We start from the raw sequence: 23,119 nt of genomic DNA on the forward strand, positions 1-23,119 counted from the left end.
TAGACCAAAACTATTCCAAAAGAGTTAACTTTTCCTTTAATTTGTCAGCAATCTGCTCATCTCAGTAACATTTTATTGAGAACATTCAGCCGCAAGCCCATCCCCGAGAACAAGCATTCTGACTGATGTTTAGGAAGATCTGCTCTTCCATTATTAAATTACGGTGCTATTTTTGCAGCCTCCTCTGCTGAATGAATTTTTTGTTGTAGTTGTCTATGTCATTTATGGCAAACGAGACTCAAAACAAGCCCTGCACTCTCATCTCCATCACATGCTTGGCTTCTGGTTAACAGGGCGTGACATCTCCAGTGGTCCACAAGTATTAACGTGTGTCTGCGAGTGTTAGAAATGTTTCCATGCACAGTCTGTTTGAAACTCCTTTAAGATTCTGATTAATCCTCAGACTTATATGACGATTATTCTCATGTACTTCTACAGGTGCAACCAGGAAATGAACACATTAACCTGAAGAAGGATGGGTAAATTATTCAGAGTAGTTCTGTTGTAATGGCCCAGGCATTTACATGACATCGTGCTACACAGACATTCATTTAGATGCTTCACCATTTCTCAGTCTCAGCCGGCTTCTGCTGAGAATTATGAAAAGCATAGTTTGCAATATTACAGCTATGAATAATCTCATCTTACTTTGCTCCAAGTGCTAAAGAAATCTGTTTTTGTGCTTTAAAAAGATATGACTGCATGGTTATGATTGTATGATGTTTGTATTCTTATATTATGTAAAGCAGGGGGCATTTCCTACGTGAGAAATCCATACTTTCCTCTGTTCTCTACCACTTACGATGACTGAAAATGTGTGTGTGTGGATGTTTGGACAGACTGTGCCTAATGCATTCCAGGATAATTATGAAGCCTGTTACAGCAAATTCTAATTCATATTTGTGTTTTAAACAGAGCCAAACAGATTAGCCATCAGTTTCATTAATCTCTTAAAATTAATCATCGAAACTGTTACTGATACCCTTTGTAGTTAGTTTCTTTAATATCCTGAGGCATCATGTACCTGCTCCAACAGAAAGTGCAAGAAGTGTTATGGGCTTTGATGTTTTTCCCCAGTTTGTTCAATCCACTTCATCCTGCAGCTCCATCTGAGAAATCCAATGAAATCCAGATTGTGGCAGAGGCAGATGCACTGAGCCTGAGGAACAGAGAGCTGTGCCTGTAAAAAACTACATTTAACACATTACAAAGAAATCAGGATTCATTTCTCTGTATTGCAACTTATATGTGGGTAGAAGTTGCAATACAACAAGATGGCAATCCATCAGTCTGAGTGCTGAGCTTTTTGTTGACTCCAACAAATAAGATGTCAGCTGGAGTTCAAAGACTCAGAAGTCAGAAGTAATCTTTTTACAAGTCACGATAAGTACACTGTAGAGGATACACACCATCAAGCTGGTCAAAGCGAGGGCACTGGCACTCAATTACGGCTGCTCATATAACTGCGTGACCTTTAAAGTTGATACTGGCAATTTGGCTTCCTACGGTGTTGATGTGCTAATCCTGTCCGCTAACAGGGTGATAGGCCACATCCTTTACTGGGCAGTAGACTCCAGTTCATCAGTCTGTCTCCATAACCCTGGAGCCCCTGACCTGTGATCACATGCCAAGACTGTTTCCTCTTACACTGAACTCAGTAAGCAGCAGACTGGCTTAACTAGTGAGATTTCTCTCCTGCCGTTTTTATATTATTAACTTGATTTCATGACGACACAAAGGCAACCACACATGAATTTAACATCCACTTGCAGAAACTCTCACTGCCATTTTTCCTGCTATCAAATATACTTCAATGTTAAAAAATGTATTAAATGAGCCTGTGAAGTGAGAGTGTGTTGTGGACAACAGGTTACTTAAAGGAGGAAAACGTAACATCTTAACTAAACACATTGCATGCGTGTCTATATGTGTGCGTAATTGTATGCAAGCTTTTCTATCACTTTCCAATTTTCCGGAAGTCGACCGGAGCCTCCCACAGCTCTGGGCCCCAACAGATGACCTTTTATTGTGGGTTTGGAGCCTCAGAGCAATTAGATGAGTTTATGGTAAGCACTAAGAAGCAGAGAACCTTCCCATTCTGTCAGAGCTGATTTCCTCTTTCACTTCAAACATCTACTTCACTGGGCTGTGAAGTGTGGACAAATATAAGACTTTTTTTTAAGTCAAGAATGTTTTTAACCCTACAGCTCTCACTTTGCTTCAACATTTTTTTGTTCCTACATATTTTGACGAAAATAGAGACATGTGTCAAGAAATATATTGTTCAAAAGACAAAGTATAATATCATTAACCTTCATTCAACGTAGATCTCAGGGTAAATATGCAATAAAAAGAATTGTCCCAGTCTACTGGCTGAAAAGTCAGAGACTTTTTTTTTTTTCTAAAAACTGTCTGGAAGTTTGCTACGTTTAATCATAGTGAGGTGTTTAAATGACGTCCGAGAGAGAACAGAGATAGACTGAGCTGTAAAAGAAATTGTAAAAACATAACTTTTAGGTTGACTGGAATACCCATAAACGTTTAGTTATTCATAACTCTTTGGAGAGGTATACATTTGATTTGACACAGCAACTCTTATATAATATCGACCCTTAAATTAGTATGCGTCTTTAACTTTTTAAATCAGGCTAAATTTGCCAGTCAGAGCAATCAGTTAAAAAGCATGAAGGCAAGAGGAACATTTTTTTGGTTAAAAAAAACTAAAAAAATACAAGATCTACACTGGGAATTGTGGCAAAACTGTCAGTGTGAGAGTAAGCTTCTGCTTTAAAACGGTTATTATCTCAAAGCCTTTTACACGTCAGATTACTGGTAAAAGTGAAAAGCACTGCAAGCAGCTCAGAGTCTCCTGTCACATTTACGGTGTCTATCATCACAGTGTTTGTTCTCCAATGATAAAACTGCCGTAACAGGTTAGTGCTGYGAGTATTTATGGGGTGCAGAGGGAGTCTCTGTAAACACACAGCAGCTTTAAAAGATATCAACAGAGGTAACACATGGTTGAACAAAGCTCAAGTGTTTATTTGGCCCCAACATGACACTAGAGTAAAATTCTTAACTTTTTCCACATCTAAAGTAAAAACAGTCAAATTAAGACGATCTACATGATCTACATGAAAGAAAAAATAAATCAATCTGTCGTTGACAACTGTCTAAACAGTTGGTTGGCATTTTTGGGGGGGTTTAATACCTTCTTTCCAAACACAGTGAAAACAAAATGCAGCATCTGCTCCACCTCTGAGGCCTGTGTATCCTCTGTAGCCTGTCTGCGACATTCACCTCTTCACCAAACCGCTTGCTGGAAAGCTAAATAAACACAGTTACACAATGGAAAGAGGATCTTATGTAAGAAGCCATCCAGTGGACCAAAAGTAAGTTTTCACAGCCCGAGACATGAATAACCTTCCACTGACACATAAATGCACAAGCACAGCATACCTGCTATGCATGCATTGCTTTCTTTTTCTGACTGCAAGGTTTAGTGAGTGATCCTTAGAAAAACGAAGAATGAGTAGACCAATCAAATTTTCATAAGGATCACCAAAACACAATAATACAAGTTACTTTAAGCTCGAGGCTTGGAATCATCAAACGACATCTAACAAAAACAACTTTACTTGTGGATCACTTCTGAGAACTTAAGACAAATATGTTTTATAGAGACTAATCTCTGAATCCTGCAAATATTTTTAAAAAGAAGATTATTGTGGAACTTTAAATATTCAGTTATTATCAAAGTTTTTTGAGTATGCATGACTGAGGAGGGCAGAGCAAAGCAAGACCGAACGTTTCCAGTGTGTAGGTTGGCGTGAGAACAGACTTGGAGTGTATATAACACCAGACTGTGACAGCACAGGGCAGACAGAGGAGGGAACACATACATACACACACACACACACACACACACTTTTTTACAGACACCTCCCTATGCCTCTGTATCACACTCCAACCCTGCTTCCAGGCATAGGCTTCCCTTTTAATTTCTCTCACACATCAACATAAAATTGCTACATGTAACTACATATATTAATGCAAGTAATAACTTTTTCATGAAAAAACTGAAAAGACAAAAACCATATCTCAAATCTGATTTACTTAAATAAAAAGATCACTTAAAACACAACGTAGTTAGCTGGTTGCAACAAACACCAGTAAAGTGCCTCAACTTATTGTATTGCTGAGGATATTCTTCATACATTTTAGATATTTGCCAAAATACACTAAGAAATTTGCTGAACTGGATGATTTTCAGATTAATGAATGTTATCTCTATTCATTTCTTTCTTTGCACCCTGTGCAAAGAAAAAGTGGCGTAATGTTGACTCAGCGTATATTTTCACAATTAGAATCAACTTCATCCACCAGCATTATGGGTACAAACACTCATGTTAAAATGCATTAACATGCACGGTGGAAGCCATCTTGGCACTTCCACAGAAGCTCACATCCACTATTTTCCTTATTTTCCTCTTGAGGTTATCAATGGAAAGGAAAACGATTGCAGCTTCAGGATTAGCCACTTTGCTAACGCCAGTAAATAGAATGTCATATCATAGAATAGATGTACTGAATGAAAAAAAATCCACAATCATACAAATGCTTATAGTTTAGAGTTATGCTCCACAGAAATATCTGCAAACAGGTGAATCTGCAACAACTGAACCGTTTATAGGTGCGTTTGGAATCAAAGGTGAGCTTGACTCGAGTTAAATCAAATTGTGAAATGTAAAGTGATTATGCCCAGCAATTAATTTTACTGCATCAAAATTAGTTTGATTTTAGATTTTTTTTTTTTTTTTCAGATTTCATTCATTAAGGCTAACCCCACAAAGATGTAAGTCTCCATGTTGTACACATACACAACTTACAAGTAGGTGAAAGAGGTGCAAGAGACGCGTTCTCCCCAGGGGCCGCCAGCCTCCTGACACTAAGAGAACATTTTAGCATCCATTTGATAGATAACATCTCCCTCTGACTCAACCTGACGTGGAAACTAAACACCTCAGTCTCACCTTCAGAGACGCACACATATTAGTCACGTTTGTGTGAATGAAAACGTGCACATAGTGCATTTGTATGATTTCCTGCAGTGAAACTAGAAATCTGTTTCATCCTACCCTCCATTAATGGAGATAAGCCATGTGAATTCCTCTTGACATTGATCACCTTTTTGAATGAATCTGCGTCGTAATTTAGTTTCAAACCGTTTCAAAAGGAACTGATATAACTCATTTTGTTTTCTAGCCAGGACAGGATATTCCTTACATTTGCTCTGACTCCTTCTCCTGAACCGTCTAACTCACTGGACGACTTATTTGCCAATTACATAACTAGTTTACCAGTAAGGCTAATTTATGTCATTTTTGCGTTGAGAATAACAGTAGCTAAAACAGGATCTGCTGTTCAAAAATCATAAAATACATACGATTTTCTCATTAGTTTGGCAAAATTGTAGGATATAAAGTTTAATTTTGGTGCACAGTGGCGCAGTTGGTAGAGATGTCGCCTTGCAGCAAGAAGGTTCTGGGTTCGATTCCCGGCCCCGGTCTTTCTGCATGGAGTTTGCATGTTCTCCCTGAGCATGGTGGGTTTTCTCCAGGTACTTCGGTTTCCTCCCACAGTCCAAAAACATGACTGTCAGGTTAATTGGCCTCTCCAAATTGTCCCTAGGTATGAGTGTGTGTGTGCATGATTGTGCGTCTCTGTGTTGCCCTGTGACAGACTGGCGACCTGTCCAGGGTGACCCTGCCTCTCGCCCGGAACATTAGCTGGATATAGGCAGCAACCCTCCTGACCCCACTAAGGGACAAGGGTGTAAGAAAATGGATGGATAATTGAAAGCCGCACTGCTAAACATGGATTTATCACTTTTGCTGAAAGCTAATGATTGGCTCTTTACAAGGCAAATGATAATCACACTGTCAGGAATTTTCAGCTCTATGTTGTATCAGAGACCAACAACTGGAAGAACACAATGTAAACTCTGTCAGGATTCACGACGATGTGGTTATACCCAGTTCTTAAATATTAAGAGTGAAATTACATGAAAAGCCAAAAACATAATACTGAGCAAGGAGGCCAACAATAAAAAGAAATTAATCTCAAAGTAGATGAGAAAAAGGAAAGACTTGCATAGCACCACATGTCACACCTTTCATTCTTCATGAAGATCATACCAAGTTCATCACAAATAGGTCCCAAGCCTCACACACTACCGATCATTTCCAAGTTTCCATGAGATAAAAATCAGCTCTCAGTCAAAGTAAGGTTTACAGATAACGACTTTCACATGGCTATATGCTGAAGTCATAGTTGAGATTAATATCGACTGACTGCTGTATTAATGAGCTCCCCCGTGTCCTGTGGATAAAATAAATGTAAATTAATGATGTATGAAAGGAAAAAAAGAAAACAGCTGACTGGGAATGTTTGACAGAAATTAAGCATAAAGTGTGTGCAACAGAAACATTGCTTATTGTTGTTGACAGAAAAATCCTGTTAAAGGTGCATATTGTATGTTCTGAGCAGATGTGAAAACAGTGTTTCTGTGGCAGCAGGGATACTGAGGATCCATCAATTTGATACTTGTTGCCAAAACAAGTTTGTCCACAAGACTCTCTCTATGTAAAAGTGTCTTACATTAATGGAATTCAAAGAAAGACACATGCATGTCATTTTGGTTTAGAACTGAATAAGCACATTTGTTACATCCCCTGTGAAAAAAAAACCTACTTTAATTAAAACGTAGCCTACATCAGAATGGATGTTAGCATTATCCCAGGGTTGTTCCGGTGTATTGGAAACTGTATACAGTGTATTTCGAGTTTAAATACAGCTGTGCTCTCAAGACCTCAAAGGGTTTTTTTGAAGGACACCAGCAAGCAAACAGTATTATGACGACCAAGGAACACACACACGACCGGTCTGGGATAAAGATGTAGATGAGATTAAAGCCTGGCTAGATTATAAAACAACATGCCAAGCTTTGGGTATTTTAAACAACACTGATCAAACAATGGAAAAATTGTCACCCGGTTGCGTAACCTATCAAGACATGGCCACCTGCGAAGACAGGATAGAAAACTTTAATCAGTTACAGCCACAGGGCCTATGGATGCCTTCTGCTGCATGTCCTACTACAGTGATAACTAACTGTGGTAACAAATAACTTAAAATTTAACTAAAAGGTTACATTTAGAATTTTGTTTTTGTCAACAATGGTGACCGTTAAATCCCATTAATGCTCCTCAAGAGAAAAACCCAACAGACTAACTGAGGCAACAGAGTTAACTGGACATTTAACTCTAGCTGACAGCTGGCATGACAGACAAGACTAATGGCAGAAGCCTGCAAGGTATAAAATATTCCCTCAGGCTCTCCATCTCTGGCAATCAATAAAGTCATTGTTGACAGTTTATATCTCAGAAAGAGAGGAAGGAAGTGTGTGGTTTTGTAATATTGAAGATAAAACCTGCAATGATTTATTTCAATCAGTCTTGACAGATATGTTTTTTTTTTTTACTTAAGACAAAGATAGAATTATACAAAAATATTCCAATTAGAGATTCATAATTGGAATATCTTCAGCTTTGCAAAGTTCTGACTTATCTATTGTACTTTTAGATGCTTTAAAAGCATAAGAATAGCATTTAAAACATGTATTTTCCTGTAATTTACCCCTTAACTGGTCATTGACAAACCTGCAACAGCAAAACAGGATTTATTTTTCACATAAAGTAAAAGTCTTAGTTATTAGGATAATTAGTGTAGCTTGTATTGCCTTAACAGCAATGTCTGTCATGTTTTYATGTCTATCCCTAGAGAATTTAGGTCTTCACCTTAAATTTTTCCTAAAGACTGCAAACCTGTCCAAATCCAGGATGTCCTTTCTAGTTCAATCCTGTTTGTTATCAGCTGAAAGACTCTCACTCTCTCACCGTCTCGCAGCCTGAAGGAGCTGCACACAAGTCTTGGCATTGCATAAAAATAGTCTCTTTAAAAAATGTCTTGCATCTCTGTAATTCTGTATCACTTGAGTCTTCTTCAGTCAGTAACAACATTCATGCCTAGGAATAGTTTTTGTCTTTATGTGCGAAAATGTTGGTATTTTCAGTGTCTGACTGGCTGGTCACAAGCACAAAAATCAACAAATTTTAACCAATTTATTAGTGCATCTCCAGCTGCAGCTGAGTTGTTTGCATTGTTTGGCACAAGCTACAGTTAAAATGACATCAATGCATTCTCCATGGACAGGGAGATATCTCAGATTTAGAATGCAAATAAATCTATGACCATGTGTTTAAAGAATGCCATTTCCTTTTTTTAATATTCAAATGTTCAACAGATGGGATTCAAAACTTTAAATGAATAAAAGCTGCAGGATTTAGGACATTATTCCTCCTTTCAGACTTCATGAAACAGCAAAGCTCAGTGTGTTTTTTCCAGTATTTACATGAGACTGTTCAAACTATACTGCTCAAAAAAATAAAGGGAACACTTAAACAACACAATTTAACTCCAAGTAAATCAAACTTCTGTGAAATCAAACTGTCCACTTAGGAAGCAACACCGATTGACCCGACGAGGGACCCCGTTGTCAATCAGTGTTGCTTCCTAAGTGGACAGTTTGATTTCACAGAAGTTTATATCGTGTTGTTTAAGTGTTCCCTTTATTTTTTTGAGCAGTGTAGTTTCAAGAGTAGAAGATTAACAGCCTCTCAGTCAATCATTGAACCTTTTTTGAGAAAAGTAGAAGCAGAACATGAAGCCATAAAAGTACCTATCTTTTATCCATACATTCTACTTGAAACAGCATTTTCTGAAAATGCCCTCCCACTGTGTCTTCTAAGAAAGCTGATAACAGTACAGTAGACTAAACTTACAAAGCAAAGAAAAGAAGATTAAATGTCATGTTTTTTTGCTCCTAAAGTGTCGAGCAGTAAAAGAGCTTTTGTCTCAACCAGTGAAGAACCCTCACTGGGCTCAGCAAGACTTCTCTCAGCACCGCCTTGCCTGGCCCACTTCCTGTGTCTTCCACTACTCCGACTCACACACTGAGCCAGACATTCACACGCCCACAGTGACGGCAGAGTGTGACCGGGTCATCCTGCGAGGAGTTCCTGTTCGCAAGTGTCCTGCAGCTGTTTCACAGAGTTCTCCACTGTACTGKGAGGTGGTGGTTACAGTAGACCAAACTAAGCTGGACTAGAGGTCAAGGCGATGGCAAAGGGGTCCATCTGGTCTACATTTTTGTTTCTACTCCACATATATGAAAAGTAAACACCTGGCGCATCAAACAGGAAAGGAAATCAGCTGTTTTTGCTATGAACTCTGCAGATCAAGTGACSCTTTTGAAACTGTAAAGTTGTTTTTCTTACCCTGCACTAATAAGAAATTAATAATCTGTTAAGTATCTGACTTTATTGGAATTTCTGAACATTTCAATCTCTATGCACAAAAACATAAAAAAAAATTTAAGGGGTTGAAATCCTATTGCGAGACGCTGTAAATCAACTTACAAAAGGAAAAGTAGCCGGTTATCCCAGTTAATTTCCACCTATGATGGAGTGAACTCCCTTCCAAGACCMTTTTAATAGTTTGGTTATATTTAATATTTATTCCTAGGARTWCCCAACACACACGTGCCAATCTCTGTAAAAGCAGTWGCCAAAGGAAGTCATTAAATTATTTAAAGTCATCACTTTGTAAATATATTTCAATATCTTGACACTTTAAGTTATTCAAAGCCTCATTTAAATTCAAAAACCTTTTGCCAACTTAAATCCCAGTTTTTAATCTGATTTACATTTTTAGTAGAGTGGTATTCTACCAATACCACTACCCAATATATGTATTCTCTTTTGCTGAAAACAGAGTTGCCTTCTTTGTAGTCAACTGAAACTTTTTTCTGACCCCTCAAGTGTTTTTGGATGGAGAATTTAGTGTTTTAGTCTGTTTGAGCAGTGAGGCAAAAAACCAGCAAGGGGACGGGAGGGTTAACTGTGGGAGGAATGTGTCAGACAGTTGGAGAAGGCACGTTCACCTCAACCCACTTGCTGCAGGTGGGATGCAGTTGAGTCACCTTCCTCCCCTCAGATCACACTCGGATGTCATGTCTCCCTGTAGGAAACAAAGTTGTTTCCGGAAAGGAAGTCGTATAAGAGGCAGGAGGGAGGTGAGGAATCTGGATCTGCAGGTTGTCTAGTCAAAACAAGGCCTCTTCTGCTGTCTGGTGATGGTTTGGGGGTGGAAACGTGAGGCATGACCAGAAAGAGGGCCCACAGGAATACAAATAACGAGGACCGAACTTAAATATTAGGTCTACAGAAACATGACCCAAATATTGTGGCTGTGGAGCAGGAGGTTCAGACTGCAGACCTGGACTTACCCAATCCTTCTATACTTATTTTATAACAGAATTTAGCCATTTTTAATTACACTCATTTTCCAGGCTTTCTCGTGTTAAGTGAACTGTTTTAACGGTTTCAATAAAATTAAATACAATAGGGGAAAAAATTAAAGAAAATGCTGTACTTTTGAGTGATTAAGTTTGGGAGCATTGTCAACCTGACAGTCCATCAGCAAAAAATTATTAGGAATGCACTGATCTAAAGATTTGGATCCATATTTGCTATTGATATTAAAGTTACGGCTGATAATCAATATTTAAAGACACAGTTGAAACCAGACGTTTGCATACACTTTATTAAAGGACACATGCATTTTTTCCCCCACACTGTTTGACGTGAAATCAGAATGAAATTTTCTCTTTAGGTCAATTAGGATTACCAAAATTTTTCCATTTGCTAGAGTAATAAAAATTGTCTTAAATGTTCTTCTTGGCATTTAGCAAATAGAAAAAGAAAAAGCTAAATCCTAATTGATATGTATAAATATATCTCAGCACTACAGTTTACAGCTCTGTAAAATGCTGCAGTAGATAGAACATATTTCTGAACTGTTAATATTAAAGTCAAATTAATGTTTTCAGATTTTTAACCGATTTAAAAACTTTTTAAATGATATTAGTTTAAAAAAAAAATCCAATGCTGAAACTGAAGGTATGAGATCAAATCTGAAACTCCTGCAGTAAATCTTATTTCCAGGAGTTACGTCTGTCGGGGTTCTTAAAAATGTTCTGATGGTTTTGAAAACCTCAGAGCTGACAAGCTGCTAACCTCCTGGTGTGGGAAGAGGCAACAAAAAAGTTGTGTTTGAGTAGATACCGTGATGAATTGCAACATTCAAACCGGTCGCCCATGAAATTGCTCTCCCATCTTTAATTGCAAAGAAAACCCACAAACAGTGGGCTGCTGTTTTGAAAGCCACTTTCAGATTTGATCTTTATCATACCTTATGTCACTGAATCACCAAGATCAAGGAAACATTTTAGTAGAAGCAGATTGATGGTAAATTTCTCAAGTGCCCAATCTGTCACAGAGAAGAAACCAAGGAATCATGTGGGTGGACCTTTTTGTTTTTTCGCCTGAGACCAACACCTCCCTGTTACACTGAAAACTAAACGTTAAGCTGATTTTCAGCTCAAATCACTGAATAAGGAAAATGAGGATAAAAATCATCTAATTTGTCAATTAGGCTCAAACTCACAGTTTGAGAAAAATATAATGTTCTGCTAACTGTTTACACTCAAACTAAGAGAAAACAGCTGCACTCTTAACACAAAATTAAAAAGAAATGCATCATATTTCCACATTTGTTCAGTTTAACTTGGTATTCCTCCAGATGATATGGTTACCTCCCGCTTGTGTTTTTCTACTCTAGCATTCAGAAAGGAAATCCCCAGAGACGGAGCAGGCAAAGACAAATCTGGTGTCTTTCCAACCAAAAGGGCACATGTCACTCTGCTTCTCATTGAACTTTACTAGCAATCGATGGCAGAGCAAATCAAAATGGAGGCTTGGCTGGACGAGTTGATGATCCTGCATGACTGCAGCTTTTAACACAGAAACCCGTTTTTAGATTGCTCAAAAGGCTATTTTACTCTGTGGGTTAAACCACACAATATCTTCAGTCTGCATCATGTGAGAGAACCTCTACTTGTAAATCCTGTTACATTCTTCCCCTAGATTTTACATCTTCTGTTCGTATCATTGCCCTCAACACAGATTTGGTACTTCATGAATATGAGTTTCCTTTAACCCTGCAGCCTGAATTTTCTTCCTCATTTAAAAGTCACAATGGATAAAAACAGTTAAAATGCAAATGCATAAACAGAAGTAACCTAATGTGCAGAGAGCAGTGAGAACAACTACCTAAAATGAAGCTTTGAGGATTTTTTTCCTTTCACAGTTACTATTTCCAACTCTCTTAACTTTATTACGCAGCAACTGTGTGATCAGAAGTCAGGGACAGTGACAACGTTTACATGCAGCCTTATGGCATTAAATGAGGACATAAAAAAAAAACATTACAGAGAAATGTTTATCACCTTAACCTGAATAGGATTTTATTCAAACTAATGGAAAATAGAGAGTTTATCAAAGCAGTCATCCACCAATGCGATATCTGCAGAGCACACATTTCCTTCTTTCATGTAAATTGGAAAAAAGAAATTTATGATTTTTAGAATGCTATATTACCATTTTTGTCAATAGAAAAGTCATTTATATTTGAGTGTTAGGGTCAGAAATAGTTGGCTTGGAGGCTGCAGCCAATGCCGGGTTCACACTGTGTGGTTATCAGCCGTCTAAAAAGAAATGAATAATTCTCTGGTTATGATCGGACGCCGAGGTCATCAGGGTGACAAAAATACTGACTGCTTTATTGGGCATTCTCGTAACCAAACACCAACAACCAACATCAATCAGTATCAGAAATGTTCTGTAAAAGCCACTGCCACTGACAGACGTCTGATTATTGTCCACTTTTTAAAGCCTAAGTGTCCACTGCTGTCTACTGTTCCCCAGCCATCTCCTTTTTCATTTATCAAGCTGACTAACATCTTAAACTTTCAGTACTTTTGCTGTTGGACTCATATCTCTGTTGGGTCTGTCTGTCATGATGCAGTTGCAGAAAAAACAAATAAAAAAATCCAAACATGAAGTCATGTTTCTTCTGCAGCACAACAGAGGTTACTGCTGATGTTTTATTAAATAGAGCCTACACAGTGTTACATATTATAGTCCATCCCAAAACAAATACAGCTGTTGGTTCAAGCAAAGCTTTACATTTACTTACATTGTTTTCAGTAATCATTCTGACTACACATCCTATATTTCTGTCTGATTCACCTAAAGCAGCCGGGCTGTTAGCATTTTGTGAATAAGTCTGTCGCAGTAATCAAGAAATAAATGAATCGCCTGATAAATTAAAATGACTTCAATAATTTCCATTTGCATGATTTATTATTTTTCTCTTTTTCCAGCAAGAGCCGCAGGACAAAAGTCTTCAGTCTAGTGCGCTAATTTTGTTTATAATTCATTATATTTGATGTTTTTGTTGCTTTGTTTATTTATTTTGGCTATTAAAAAAAAATCTTCCAGTTCCAGTGTTAAATATTGATTGGAATTTAAAGTTTATAGATCTTTGTTAATGTGTTCCTGCATTGTAATGCCATTAACATTACATCATTTGAAAATTGTCTCAAAACAACAGTATTATCGTTTATTGTAATCATTTCTGGGACAATTTCTGGCTAAATTAATTATGGTGACAAGGCCAGAATGTGAACATCTTGGGACATAAGCAACCCCCTTCGGATATTGACAAATCAACCACTGTACACCGTATAGGAAGGACTGGGGCATCTTCTTGCATATTAAAAATAACCTAATACTGTTAAGCCTCTGAAGAAAAAGCAGTTAAAGACCCAAGCAAAAGACTAGATGGAAAGTGCAGAGTGGATCTTGCTCTCTTGCATAATCAGTTGGTAGTCTCCTCATGCAGGCGCTGCTTATACGAGCACATACTGTATCATTGCTGAACATGCCTGCTCTAGTGGTTTACATGTTGGCTTTGAAAGAAGCTCAGTTTTACAGCTCATCATTGATCTTTTTTACAAAGGCCTTGAGTTTGCCTCAGTGGGACGCTCAGGGCTGTACCAGCCTCAGGTTAACTTCTGTCCCTTATCCTGCCTTAACCCTGACATAAATCACAGGCACGTCAAACTCGGCTTCAAACTGTTTTATAAGGTGAATATGGTCTTGTTGGATACGCACCCAAAATCTTTCATTATTTTCCAGACACATTTTTTGTCACAATAACTAAACATTATTCAAATCAAGACAATAATCTCTACTCTAAAAGGTACAGAAAAAGCAAGTCATGGCAGGATTTATTTTCAACATGCATTCAAGATGATCATTGCTAAAATGCCTGAGAACATGCTGTGGCTCTACACCTTTATTTAATGGCACATCATAAAAAAATCTATAATTCATCAGCTCTATTAAGGAATTGATGGTCTCGCAATTCCAAGAACAGAGGGAGGAAATATCTTAATACATCAAGTAAGTCATTAAGTTCCTTTGAAGTGACTTTGGGATATAGTTAGATGAAAATACATTAAGCTGATTTTGGGGGTTGAAAAGTCCATTATAAACCAACAACTCAATGCCTTTTTTTTTTACTTAGACAAACACCTTGGTTCCTATGTCAATAGTCCCACAAATAACTTCTGTTCTCTAAGATCAAAGCAAAGAGATAATTCATCTCTGTGCAGGATCTGGGCAAAGTTCATAATTTCACTTGAAGAACACAAAGCCAAGCTGTTGACAATGATTAACAAAAAAAAAAAAAGTCTGTTTTTCATGAAACCTTGTAACAAACCGACTCCAAGCAATGGGGTATTAATGTTTGCACATGTTCAGACACAGCTGTGTCCTAATTCCATGTGAAGAACAAGTACAGGCAGTCCTGAACACTGCACTGCTTATCTAAACTGGGAACTGGCCACAGCAAACAATGGAGACAAGTCTTGGAATATGTTGGCGTTAAAGTTGTGAGCAGCTGAAATGTTGAAACCCATCACAAATGGTTAAAGGTAATCCTGACAGCGCTTGGATGCATCGCTGCAAAGCAAACGTGCTTTAAAAAGCCGCCAAACACTTTATATGAAAGCATAACCTATCATTGGTCACCAAAATACATAATCTCAATTCCAGACTAAAAGCCTTCATCGTCACTTTAACGCAAACATGCATTTGCAACCATACCAGCACATTAAGCAGCTAACTTTGTTTCATCTCCCAGTGATATTTAAAACACCATGTGTGCAGAAATAAATATCCAATATTAATTTTGCTAAATTGTACTTGTGATTTGCACAAGCATGTGTTCTGTCATTATATGTGTCCCTGGCTTGATATGTTTCCTGCCTACTGCAATAAGGGTAAGTAACCAAACCAGTGCACAAAAATCATGCGCATATTATTATGAGAGAGCTGATGATTTGTGCATTCATATGCAATGCAAACCAAACTGGCGTCATGTGTGTCATATGTGAAACGCGGCAGGGCTGAGGGTGGCTGCACTGAGCTTTCCGATCAATATCTGTGCCGTCAGTGAGGCTGGAGGACCATCATCACCAGTGAGCCAAGTAAAGTGACTCTGATGTGGAATGACAGGGAGCTTTCACAGAATCTGTCCTACCATTCCCCTCATTGCCAAACACTCATACATGAATACCCCAAACTGCAGCTTCCCCTCACTAGGCAACCATGTGCAGTCACACAATGTATTTATTTGTTTCCTTTGTTTTCCAGTCATTTCATTTTTTTTTTTTTTTTGGACATATCTGTGGAGACGCCGTGTTTCGCTCAAAGCCATGTGTTCCAACTTAGGTCAAATTTTGTAAGTTATGAGGCAACACTGCACTGGATGCCTTCAAATGCAAAGTATCTACAATAAAAGAAAGCAAGCACTTTGAACTTGCAATTAACTAGAAATAAAATATACAGGGGAAAAAATGCATTAACACCCGATACAAAATGTAATATGTTTTATATGGATGTTGTCTTGCAAAGTTATCAATACACCCTCATATTAACAGACTGCACACTGTTTTTTATTGTTGTTTTATATCTATAATTTAGGATGTTGTGCACAGAGTTGCAGATTTTAGAGAGATTAAGGGTTTAGTTCATATTTAACTGTCATCACCATCACACATGGGCGCTTTATGTGTTGAGTAATCTGCTCTAATGTTGATCACCTGGATGTTTTGTCAGTGCTTCATTCAGCTCCCTGTGCTTCCCTGAAACCTATTACTTGCATCCCAACAGACAACAAGGAGAGGAGGGATTAGGCAAACCCATCCAAGCCCACATCAAACTTTTTTTTTTTTTCCAATTGTATTATTTTGGGCACGTTGAATCATACTGACACATCCCTTACCTCTCTCCTCCTGCTCTCCGCCCCGGGTCTGGTGATGAGCGCCGTCTCGCCGCACACCACTGCCGCGTCCTCCACGAACACGCAGTCCGGGAGCGACTCGTCCGCGGGCAGCTCCACCACCTCCAGCCCGAGCCTCGTCCGCAACACCTCGACGTACGCCTCGTGTTCYGTCCGCGCCCTTGTCAGGTCCACCTCCGCCTGGCTGGTCCTGAGCGCCTCTTTGGCCAGGGACGCGGGGATTCCCCGGACAACCGCATGGGTGTAGTGACCAAAACCTGCCATCAAACCAGCCATGTTTTCGCTTTCCTCTTTTTCTCCCTCTTTCTTTCTTGGCACGCACAAATCTGGGGGAAAAGGATTGGGGAAAAAAAAAAAAAAAAAAACACCCTAAGAGACAATTCAGCGAATGAATAAGAAAAAAAAAATGCCACCCTGTTGACGCAATGCTGCCTGTCTTGCTTATTTTCTGTCAGTTTGTTGGGTTTTTATTCTTTATTTACAACAGCCTGCAACACACAGTGTCAGTCAGCCGAGCTCCAGTCTCTGGGCGAGCGACAGCTTTCGGTGACGCGCGCCGATCATCACGTGAAGCGCTACGAGGCTGTCAGCCCTCAGAGGCGATCAGTCCAACAAGTGACAGAAACACACAAAGCTGATGGATTAATCAGTTTCACACCGTCTCTGCACAGCAGAGCCTTCAAATCAAAGGACTGCTGGAATAAAAAGCCTTTTTTTTTTTTTTTTTCTCTCAAATTGTCCCTGTGTCAGTGTGTGGTATTACCCACAACCAGTGTTAACATATTTACAAAAATGAAGTAGTTTGTGAAATTAATAATTACTTTTGTTTCAATTATTTGCAAAAAGAAAATATGCAACGTTAACCAAGCTTTACCAGTTAGTCAAACAGTAACTCTTGGAAATGAACAAAGAAGCAGAGCTGTAGCTTAGCCCAAATATATTTTTATACCAGKATTTGTAATCTTTTCAATACATCAACTTGTTTCTTCTGACTGATGTTTAAGGATTATTTAGATTTCCACAGCCAAAGTCCTGATTTGAATCCAACTCGGATTCTCTGGAGAGAGTTAAAGTTAAAGATTAGGGTGATGACACGGAGGCCTCAGACCTTAAAGATTGGTCCTTTAATTGCTGCAACACAATTAAGGATTTTTCTGTTGATTATTCAGAAGGATTAAAAAAAGATCCCCCCCCCCAAAAAAAAAAAATCTAACTCTCCCCTTGTTTTTAATTACATTTGTAGCTGCTCCCCAGCACTTCAATTGATTTGCGCTCAACGGGTGATTTTCAAGGTTTGTTTATTTTTCTTTGATKTGGATCATCGATCACCGGAATCACCTTGATTACCTCAGTCACCGTGAAAACTAAACAGATGTACAAATATTAGAATATAATATTTGTATATTATACAAATATATATTCTTGTACAATAATATATTCTTGTATATAAGAATACACACAAAACAACAAAATAAAACGTACCTCGCTGCTTTCACCGGGGAACGCTAAGTGTTGATAGTGCCAAGCACCTTTGACAGTTCATTCAAGTCGTTCATTGGTACAATGATTCTGCCAGCTTTTATAGGGCATGCCCTCATTTAGCTACGGCAGCCCGTGAGGTACATAACACGCAAAAACTTTACAAAGTGCAAATACAGTTAAACAAAACAAAATAAAAACCACCAGTGCTAATCAAAACAGACAAATATTATTAAACAATCTGCAACATCCTTTAAATAATATTCAAATAGCCTACCAATTTGAATAATTTAGGCAACTTAATTTAAATGATTCATTATCCATTACAACATTTTTTAATCCTTATTGTCTTTTTACATTGTTTAGTTATCTTCTGAGACGCCTGAAGTTTGTTTCTGATAAGAAGCAAACTTATCAGCCACAAGGTTTGTTTCTCATCAGAAACAAGCTTTTKGTTTTATTTTGTCATCTTACTATCACTTCAGTGTAAATTACTGTGCAATGTTGCACATATTTGTAAAGTAGAAGCAATCAATAAAAAAAAATCTATAAAAATGTGGATTCATGTGTATTTATTGTGCTTTACTCTGATACTCCTAATAATGTGGAAAAAAGTATAAGTATAACTTTTCAATGATTGGGGAAAATCAGAGAACACACAGTGACATCAAGACCAAGAAAAATCTCAAACAGGTCASGGGTAAAGTTGTCAAGAGGTTTAAAGAAGCATTAGGTCATAAAACAATTTCCCAAGCTTTTATTATCWCACAGAGCAATGTCCATTCATCATACAGAAATGTAAAAAAGGATGACACAACTGAAAACCGACCAGATAAATGGACTAGCAATTATCGGGTCCATTTATCAGATAAATGGACCAGGTGGAGGTGGCATTATTTGAAGCCACCTCCAAATAATGGAGGTGTCTTCTCCATTATTTGGAGAAGCCACCTAGAGGCCAATGGTCACTGCAGGAGCTGCTGAAATGCTCCGCTCAGGTGGTCAGATCTCTATTTGGCATCAAAGGAATTGTTGAAAACAAGCCACATTAAGTCCCATTTTAATAAGAGGTCTTGTCTACAGCAGCTGGAACCAAATGGACACTTTTTGGCCTGGAAACACTGTACACCACCCTTTAGGACACCATTCTCAGTTTGAAATCAGGTGGTGGCAGCATCATGCTGTGGAGATTCTTTTGTTCAGTAGTTTGGGTGAACTTGGCCAGAGTTGATGGGAAGATGGATCAAGCTATTTCAACTCTTGAACAATACCTACATAAAGTATAACAACTACAGTAACCTTGAGCTTCAAGTGGAGATTCACCTTAATGAAGATGTTAATATAAAAGTTACATTTATCTTTGAAAAATGAATGACAACATCCACATGCATACCAACATGAAACAAGAAGTGCAAGTGCTAGAAAAACAGAAATATCCTTACTTGATTTCTGCAGCACTGATTTTCATTATTCCAGCCATGTTAAAAAAAAAATGCTTTTCAAAAGCAAGAAGATAAGAGCACAGCGCCATTCTTCAACCCAATGTTTAAAAGCTTTGCTCTTGGCAGAGTTCAAGCAAAAAACACACACGAACTTCAAGGGCAAAGAATATCAAAAGGGGCTTTCTGCTTGTGTGAAGTGTAGGGCAAGTATGGGAGGAATGGCGGGCGGGTGGGGGCTTCTATTCCCTACAGTGCCATCTAAGGAAGGTTCTGGGCCTGGCGAAGCCGTCTGAATGGATGGAATGTTTTGTTCAGACGTCCCAGAAGCACTTTTTTTCCACCGCAAGATCTCGGTTTGTCTTTTCTTGTTCCAGATTCACTCAATTATCCTCAACTGCGCTAAACATTCCAGCACATTCTGAGGAGCCCCACATTCCATTTTCCACTCCAGCCAGGATCGCCAAACACTGCCCACCCTCTTCCCACCCTCTTCCCAATACCAGCACCTGCCCCCTGCTCAGCYCCCCCTTCTTTTCCATCATTCTTGGTTCTGAATGGATAATGCCTAAGTTTTTTTCCCCCTTTGAACAGAAGGGAGTTTTCTTACTTTTATTCCTCTATAACAGAGGATGGAGGGCTGATGGAGGTTTTAAATCCCTTCCTTTGCATCGTTTGTTACTTTCCAGAAGACAGACTAGCTTCAAGATGTTATTGTGTGAAAAAAGTTATTCTGTCTAAATTTTCATCAAACTCCAACACAGTTTTGACATACAAGTAACACAACACAAATCAATCATTTTCAATGATTGSGCCAGAGCAACTGGGAAATAAATCAATATTCAATTAACATCAGTCCTACTTTATGAAGACACATTTAAAGTCGTGTTACTATTAAAGTTGTTCTGCCACCAAAAAGCTGTCAAGAATAAAATCAGGTGAATTAGAGGTTCGGATTTATCAGTCTCTTAAGATAAAATGCAAAGAACAAAAATGTGAGCTTTCCTTTTTGATTGACATAATTGTAAACGTTTTATTTTTTGTTGTTTTTTCAGCTGAGAAAATGCAAAAAAAGTTGAAGGAAGGGCTGCACAGTGGTGCAGTTGGTAGAGCTGTTGCCTTGCAGCAAGAAGGTTCTGGGTTCGATTCCCGGCCCCGGTCTTTCTGCATGGAGTTTGCATGTTCTCCCTGTGCATGTGTGGGTTTTCTCTGGGTACTCTGGTTTCCTCCCACAGTCCAAAAACGTGACTGTCAGGTTAATTGGCCTCTCCAAATTGCCCCTAGTTGTGTGTGTGTGTGTGTGTGTGTGTGTGTGTGTGCATGGTTGTTTGTCCTGTGTGTCTCTGTGTTGCCCTGCGACAGACTGACGACCTGTCCAGGGTGACCCCGCCTCTCGCCTGGAACGTTGGCTGGAGATCGGCACCAGCAAACCCTCCTGACCCCACTAAGGGAGATAGGGTGTAAAGAAAATGGATGGATGGATGAAGTTGAAGGGATATGAATTCTTTTGCAAGGTGGCGGCCTACTTACAAGGTGTGGATTTGTTAATGTTAGGGGCCGATCTGCTTGAGTTCTTGACAAATGGAAAGCATCACCACGATGCTGAATTTGGGTATTTAGCATCACAGCTGACAGCACACATTCCTCACAGTGGGGCAATATGTGCTTTCCACACTGAAGCAAACCTGTCACCAAAGACTGAACAGGATTTTTCAATGCTGCAAACCTCATCTGGCACATTTTTTAAAAAAGAGTTACAGTAGTGATGGTGGTTTGGGTGAAGCAACATTTTAAATGTGCTTATTTTGTGACAGGGAACATTTTAGCAGTACCATATGTCAGGACGGTACAGTAACTTAAACACACCCAAACATAATTACATTTTCTTTTCTACATCCAAGCAGAAAATCTGGACCTGTCACTTTAGGAATACGTAAGAATTTACTTTTAAAAATGTCAACAATTTGACAAAATATATAGTARGAAAAGCTGGGAAAAGTGATTTTTTTCTGCTTTAAACTCCACCAACATAATACAAGAAGAAAACATACATAATATGTGCTAGATGGTGTATGATTCAATGTTTTATTAAGCTGTTTTGGTTTTATTTGCTCCTGTAATTCATATTTTCTGTCAGCTTTTTAAAAATGTAATTCTATTTCTTTGAGAAGCAAAACACTTTCTACTTCACTTATTCCCACACCTGCCTTTTGTTAGGGACCAGGCATCTTTTGTCATCCCACAGTGTTTCTGAGGTAGGCAGGGTTGCACCAGGAACCAGGAAGAACCAGGAAGAACCAGGAAGAACCAGGAAGCCTTAATGATTCCTGGTTTTCCAATCACGTGACTGATTTTAGAGCTATAGGACAAAAATGTCCTATAGTTCAGTCACATCTAAAATGTGACTGATTTTAGAGCTATAAGACAAAAATGTTGTCCTAATTGAGAAGCAGAGAAAACTGACCTGACCCGCAGGCATGATTAAAGCTGAGCATGAGCAGCTATCTCTGGAGTTTATATTTGATTACTGCCTRTACAATCAGCTGTAAAATGATAAAAAAAGACAGGATATGCATCTGATCTGACCTGCAGGCATCGCGCTCTTTATCCCACTTTTTGTAGAAATGCCCATTCTTTTCAACTTAGTCATCACTTCTCTGAGATTTTTATGCATATTTTTCACTTTGATTATTTTGACAGTCAGTCAGGGTATGTAATGCTTTTGTAATAAAACTCATTATCTGCTCTCTGTCCTCTCAGTGCCACACAGCCATATGACAAGGTAACACATGTATTGTGTAATATGCTTTTGTAAATAGTCTTTCATTTTTTACTGGTATTTATTGTTGAAGTAATCAGTTTTTATGGCCCCTGTAAAAACAAGATATCAACAGGGATCGTCTTAGATTGCATCCTAATCCTTTCCTGTGAAACTGTATGACAAACAGATTCAGTAAAAATGCTCTGTACACATTAGCTTCTGCCTTCTGTCAGTGTTTAAAGATCTGCCTTTCTTCAGCGCTTGACTCTGCTTTGATTGTTGGATTCACTCTGGCAGCCATTCTTAAGAGAGACGACCATAACTTTTTGGACTTCCGGCTGTTCCATGTCCTGACACTGAAAGGAAGTGTTGCTCATGCACAAAGTATTCTGCTTATGATATTTAATCCTGAAAACGCCACAGTGGAATCTATTGTCCAAACATGTGACACCGTCCTGTTCTGTTTCTCTGAACGCAGAGGCCGGCGGGCTGCTGGCCACAGACTTCCTCAGCATTGATTATGAGAGCTGCTGTCTTCTGATGTGACAACAGGTTTCCATTACACTGAGATATAAGGAGTCACGCAACGTCTTGGATTGGGATGAAGAGTGAATTTTCTTAAATGTCTCCTTTGGAGACAGAGAAACTGCAGGGATAGACACATTGAAGAACATTTAGAAATATTTAAAGATGGTCTTTATGAAGGTTCTCAAAAAGCCTGAATGGAAACTATTTTGCAAGTGGGACAAAGAAACACGCGTTGGCCTTCTGGGATGTTTCCTGAATGTTATTTTTCCTTTGACGTACAATGAAAACACTGTTTCCTGTCACATTAACAAAGGGCCAGAAGCACAAACACATAAAATCATTCACGCCTCTTAAAATGTTTTCCTATTTTGTCACATTAAGAAGCAGGTCAAAGTTGTTGGAAAGACCAAACAATCTCAACATACGTTGATTCAGAAAGACACCCTGTTTGAGATGGTCCTCTCACTTCACAATGATGGAATACTTTGCTGGTCCAACTCACAATTAAAAAAAAAAAAAA

At 38.6% G+C, this 23,119-nt stretch overlaps 1 protein-coding gene across 5 annotated transcripts in view; it reads right to left on the reverse strand.

Annotated features, from left to right (window-relative positions):
* Positions 1–979: 979 nt before the first annotated feature.
* Positions 980–23,119, reverse strand: part of LOC103463070 (N(G),N(G)-dimethylarginine dimethylaminohydrolase 1-like) — a 23,010-nt gene continuing 870 nt past the window's right edge. The window contains exons 1-3 of one of the 5 annotated variants that reach the window (XM_008406198.2): positions 19,314–19,417; positions 16,375–16,718; positions 980–1,159 (exon numbers count right to left, since the gene is read on the reverse strand). In XM_008406198.2, coding sequence (XP_008404420.1) covers positions 1,083–1,159; positions 16,375–16,718; positions 19,314–19,402 — 510 coding nt within the window. In that variant the 5' untranslated portion in view covers positions 19,403–19,417 and the 3' untranslated portion in view covers positions 980–1,082. Of the gene's footprint in view, positions 1,160–3,176; positions 3,328–16,374; positions 16,719–17,874; positions 18,015–19,313; positions 19,418–23,119 lie in introns of those variants that run through there. The other 4 variants (XM_008406204.2, XM_008406201.2, XM_008406200.2 and 1 more) reach the window with 4 other exon arrangements.

This window comes from Poecilia reticulata, linkage group LG4 (assembly GCF_000633615.1).
Source record: "Poecilia reticulata strain Guanapo linkage group LG4, Guppy_female_1.0+MT, whole genome shotgun sequence".
Lineage (NCBI taxonomy): Eukaryota > Metazoa > Chordata > Actinopteri > Cyprinodontiformes > Poeciliidae > Poecilia > Poecilia reticulata.